The 5,682-nt window shown below is 51.7% G+C and overlaps 1 protein-coding gene across 1 annotated transcript in view; it reads left to right on the forward strand.

Moving 5' to 3' along the window:
* Positions 1 to 276: 276 nt before the first annotated feature.
* Positions 277 to 5,682, forward strand: part of klc2 (kinesin light chain 2) — a 15,195-nt gene continuing 9,789 nt past the window's right edge. The window contains exons 1-3 of the mRNA XM_084462254.1: positions 277 to 400; positions 3,095 to 3,344; positions 4,688 to 4,994. Coding sequence (XP_084318380.1) covers positions 3,117 to 3,344; positions 4,688 to 4,994 — 535 coding nt within the window. The 5' untranslated portion in view covers positions 277 to 400; positions 3,095 to 3,116. The remainder of the gene's footprint in view (positions 401 to 3,094; positions 3,345 to 4,687; positions 4,995 to 5,682) is intronic.

The raw sequence follows: 5,682 nt of genomic DNA on the forward strand, positions 1-5,682 counted from the left end.
CTGTCATCCTGGGAACATCGTTTGCCAAGACCCGGCGGTCCCCCGGTCTCTCTCACCGAAAACGAACTCCACTATATGGACCACGCTTAGGCCCGCATAGCAAACACATATTCCTCTATTCTGAGAGGTTCTCCGGTCCAAAGTAAGCCAGTATAGCCTCGCAGAAGAGCACTAGGCTTCTGGGACTCGGGATTCATCCGCTAGCCATGTTCCGTTAGCATCGGGCTGGTTAGGATTTGCGTTGTATAACCGGATTGTTTTAGACAACTGCGATATTATAGGTCTACACAAACCACGGCGTTGTAGTGTGCGGGCTATTTTGTATTTAGTAGCCTAGTCTATAACGAGCCACCATCATTCAGGACATCTCGGTGGAGCAGCCGAGGAGAGGAGCGAAAAGGTAAACATACAACAACAACAACCGCTCTTTGGACACCTGCAAAGTTGTCCTTCAAATATGTTTAGATACGTTGTTTTTAGACTGGCGCAAGATGTTGATATTTCGGGTGTTTTGTTGTCGTGCCGGTCAAACCCAGCCGGTGGGAAGACGGTTAGAAACGAGCATCATCATCCCAGGAGCCGGGGTGCTTTTGTTCGATAGCCGAGAGGAAACTCGCACTATTGCCAAAGACACCTTTTAAAACAGCATCAATGAAGGTCACATTATGCGGAAAGAGAACAATTCTATTCGTTCACATGACGTCTTTGTAATGGTGTTTGTCTGCTTCTTAATCATTTGGCGCAGGGAAGGATACAGTCGGAAACTGACGCACTGTTGCGGGCCGCGGTGAAATGTATCACTTTCATACAATGAAATGTATCACTTCCCTCATACAATGAAATGTATCACTTTCATACAATGAAATGTATCACTTCCCTCAAACAATGAAATGTATCACTTTCCTGATACAATGTGGCCGATATTGGTGCGTTCGTTTATAACTGGGAGGTGGCAAATTGCAACTTGCTACTAGGAATGATTAAATAAAACACTGCATGAACTCACACTTCCTCGTCGCAAATTCGGATATGTTTCTCAGCTCCCAGTTGCTCGAATGCACTAGATATAACTAGGTAACTGTGATATAATGGTATATAGATATAACTAGGTAAACTGTGATATAATGGTATATAGATATAACTAGGTAACTGTGATATAATGGTATATAGATATAACTAGGTAACTGTGATATAATGGTATATAGATATAACTAGGTAACTGTGATATAATGGTATATAGATATAACTAGGTAACTGTGATATAATGGTATATAGATATAACTAGGTAACTGTGATATAATGGTATATAGATATAACTAGGTAACTGTGATATAATGGTATATAGATGTAACTAGGTAACTGTGATATAATGGTATATAGATATAACTAGGTAACTGTGATATAATGGTATATAGATATAACTAGGTAACTGTGATATAATGGTATATAGATATAACTAGGTAACTGTGATATAATGGTATATAGATATAACTACGTAACTGTGATATAATGGTATATAGCTCGAATGCACACAGGTCGGAAGTAGGTATTTTGCGACTTGCCACCTCCGACCACAAACGAACGCACCATATGAACCACCGAGCGCTTCTCGCGTTGCTACATCGCGTCTGTCAGTCACGCCGTTATTTGAGCGTCTGGTCGAGCGATTCTGAATCCCACTTTCTTTCACGCAGTGTGCTGCTTATGCAACGAGCTCCAACTGCAGAAAGTCCTCTGCATAATTCACACCGCGGGCCTGCTTGCTACTGTAGCCGGTAATGTTTACAAACACCGGAGCTTAACGTTTTATTCGAATGCATTTTGGAGAATGATCATTGTTATCTCTGCATACGATAGACCTACTTGAATTTATAGGTTCTTTCTAGTCGGTGTAATTCTATCGGTCACCTTGGGTGATCGTGCTAGCCTACCTGCCTTGTTCATTGCCTCCTGTGCGAGGGGCCGGGCGGTTTCTCAAACGCATTTGCTGTCGCTGGGGACTTATTGGCGACGATATGGATTGATGACAAGGCGCGAACATTTTAAAAATGTGCTCTCTGTCGCGATCAGACGGTAATGACGAGATCGCTCATATTGGTGCATTGCAGTCACTAGATGGGGCGTCTGACAGGCAGCCAAGGAGGGGGTGGTGGTGTGGGCGGCTGCGCGTGACCGGAACAGGTGCGCGTCCACAGCGGGGGACATGTCTCGGAGATGCGCGTCCACAGCGGGGGACATGTCTCGGAGATGCGCGTCCACAGCGGGGGACATGTCTGGAGATGCGCGTCCACAGCGGGGGACATGTCTCGGAGATGCGCATTCCTCTCTAGCATCCGCGAGGCCAAGGGTTTTTGTTTACGTCCGAATTAGTGATGAAGATGAAGTCTCTCTTCTCTCTCTCTCTTCTCTTCTCTCTCTCTCTTCTCTTCTCTCTCTCTCTCTCGCTCTCTCTCTCTCTTCTCTTCTCTCTCTCTCTCTCTCTCTCTCTCTCTCTCTCTCTCTCTCTCTCTCTCTCTCTCTCTCTCTCTCTCTCTCTCTCTCTCTCTCTCTCTCTCTCTCTCTCTTCTCTCTCTCTCCCTCTCTCTCTCTCTCTCTCTCTCTCTCTGCATGTGACTGGACAGTAGACCTGCTGGCGCTGGCAGGCACTCTGCCCAAGATCAAAAGACTAGAGCTTTACTGAGTGATAGAGACACTCTTATAGCATGTTATAATCTGTGCTGTAATTTGAGAGATGATGTGTTATAATCTAGGGAAATTAGATTTGTTTCACCGGGGAGTTTCTCAAGTTTATGTCCAACTGGCACACACAACTACACACACACAACTACACACACACACTTTCTGTCTCTCTCCCCTCTTCCTCTCTCACACGCACACTCCCTCTCTCCCTACTCACCCCCCCTCCTCACCCCCTTCTCCTCCCTCTCTCCCTCCTCACCCCCCCTCCCCTCCTTCTCCTCCCTCTCTCCTTCCTCACCCCCCCTCCCTCTCCTTCTCCTCCCTCCCTCCCTCCTCACCCCCCCCCACCTCCTTCTCCTCCCTCTCTCCCTCCTCACCCTCCCTCCCTCCTCCTCCTTCTCCTCCCTCCCTCCAGAGAGCGTGAAAGGCGGGGCTAGATGTCCACCATGGTGTACCCACGCGAGGAGGCCCTGGAGCGTCTGAGCCAGGACGAGATCGTGCTGAGCACCAAGGCGGTGGCGCAGGGTCTGGAGGCGCTGCGCGGGGAGCACGCCCAGCTGCTCGCCACCCTGCTGGACCGGGCGGCGCCGCCCGCCGCCCAGGAGAAGACGGGCCTGCTGCGCAAGAGCATGGAGGCCATCGAGCTGGGCCTGGGGGAGGCGCAGGTAGGAGCTGGGCCTGGGGGAGGCGCAGGTAGGAGCTGGGCCTGGGGGAGGCGCAGGTAGGAGCTGGGCCTGGGGGAGGCGCAGGTAGGAGCTGGGCCTGGGGGAGGCGCAGGTAGGAGCTGGGCCTGGAGGAGGCGCAGGTAGGAGCTGGGCCTGGAGGAGGCGCAGGTAGGAGCTGGGCCTGGGGGAGGCGCAGGTAGGAGCTGGGCCTGGGGGAGGCGCAGGTAGGAGGGATTACCCTCGAGTCGTCTAGCGGGCGCTTTTATCCGTAAGCGACTTACAATACTAGGGCTGGGTTTAAAAAATCGATTCATCGATTCTGAATCAAATGTTTCAGAATCGATTCATGAATCCCAAAATCGCAAAAACACTAACCGAATCGAATTGAATCGTGATAATCGATTCTGAACCTTGTGAATCGGAATCGAATCGATTCTTGAAATTCGAATCGATACCCAGTCCTATACAATACGTAGAGTAAGTGAGCCGATATACAGTAACCCCCCCCCCACCCGAGTCAGCGTTCACGTGGAGGGGTCGCTACACGCAGATCAAAGCGCGCCGCGACTCGAGCGAGGTCGCGTGGCACATTAGCCGGAGGCGAACGCGCGTGTTTAAACAGTTTAAGGGGGTTGATGTCATCGGGCGGGCGCAGTGAGACTGAGGAGGAGGACGGGTTTGGCGTTGAGTCACGCGATGAGGGGTTGGGATGAGTCAGCGAGAGAAGGGGGAGGGCGAGAGAGAGAGACGTGTCGGTGTTGTCGGAAGGTGCCGGTTGGGGCGGTTGACACAGATGGAGGGTTGATGAAAAGACACGAACACAAAACAAAACGGAAGCGATCCGACTCTATCGGCTATTATCCCTTCTCCCCCTTCCTTCTCCTCCTCCTCCCTCTCCTCCTCCTCCTCCCTCTCTTTTGAAGGGAGGACAGAGGCGCAGAAGAAGGGCCGATTCAGCAGTTGTCCCCCTAAGGGATGGAAGCCTTTGTTCGGCGTCAAACAGGTCGCTCTGCATCGACGCCCCGGCGAGTGGGTCCGGTCACATCGAGTACGGGAATGCCTCGCCCCCCCCCCCCCCCCCCGCTGACGCCAGTCACTCCCCCGAGGCTTCCCCTCCCTCCGCCAACGTTTTACCTCCCTCCCATCCGGTTTAACCCCTTCTCTCCCACACATACCCCTTGTACGCAAACGTCTTTAAAAACAAACAACCCCCCCAAAAAATCATCCACATGGTTTCCACATTTGGGATCTGTAAACACCCTCCCCTCTGCTTCAAAAACCCAGTTGAGATCGAAATCTCTTTCTTTAAAATCGTTTAACCCCGCGCCCCCCTCCCCCCGCAGGTGATCATCGCCCTGTCGGGGCACCTGAGCGCCGTGGAGTCGGAGAAGCAGAAGCTGCGGGCGCAGGTGCGGCGCCTGTGCCAGGAGAACCAGTGGCTGCGTGACGAGCTGGCGGGCACCCAGCACAAGCTGCAGCGCAGCGAGCAGAGCGTGGCCCAGCTGGAGGAGGAGAAGAAGCACCTGGAGTTCATGAACCAGATCAAGAGGTTCGACGACGACGCCTCGCCCTCCGAGGAGAAGGCCGCCGGCGAGGGGTCCAAGGACAGCCTGGACGACCTGTTCCCCAACGACGACGACCAGGGACCGGGTAGGGCTAGGGGGAGGGTTTGGGGCGGGGGTTATGGTTAGGGTTAGGGTTTGGACCGGGTAGGGCTAGGGGGAGGGTTTGGGGCGGGGGTTATGGTTAGGGTTAGGGTTTGGACCGGGTAGGGCTAGGGTGGGGGTTTGGGGCGGGGGTTATGGTTGGGGTTTGTGATGAGGGTAGGGATGGGGTGACTTAGACTTGGGATGGGGTTCCAGTTAGGGCTAGACCAATGTTGAAAATTAGTTAGAGTTAGACCAATGTAGAACACGGGGCTAGGGTTAGACCAATGTTGAAAATGAGTTGGGGTTAGACCAATGTAGAACACAAGGCTAGGGTTAGACCAATGTAGAACACGGGGCTAGGGTTAGACCAATGTAGAACACAGTTTAGGGTTAGACCAATGTAGAACACGGGGCTAGGGTTAGACCAATGTAGAACACAGTTTAGGGTTAGACCAATGTAGAACACAGTTTAGGGTTAGACCAATGTAGAACACGGTTTAGGGTTAGACCAATGTAGAACACGGTTTAGGGTTAGACCAATGTAGAACACAGGGCTAGGGTTAGACCAATGTAGAACACAGTTTAGGGTTAGACCAATGTGGAACACAGTTTAGGGTTAGACCAATGTAGAACACGGGGCTAGGGTTAGACCTGACAGCGAGTGAAGATCTGTTCGGGCTAGCTAACGT

Source organism: Borostomias antarcticus, assembly GCF_949987555.1.
Source record: "Borostomias antarcticus genome assembly, contig: scaffold_513, whole genome shotgun sequence".
Taxonomy (NCBI): Eukaryota; Metazoa; Chordata; class Actinopteri; order Stomiiformes; family Stomiidae; genus Borostomias; species Borostomias antarcticus.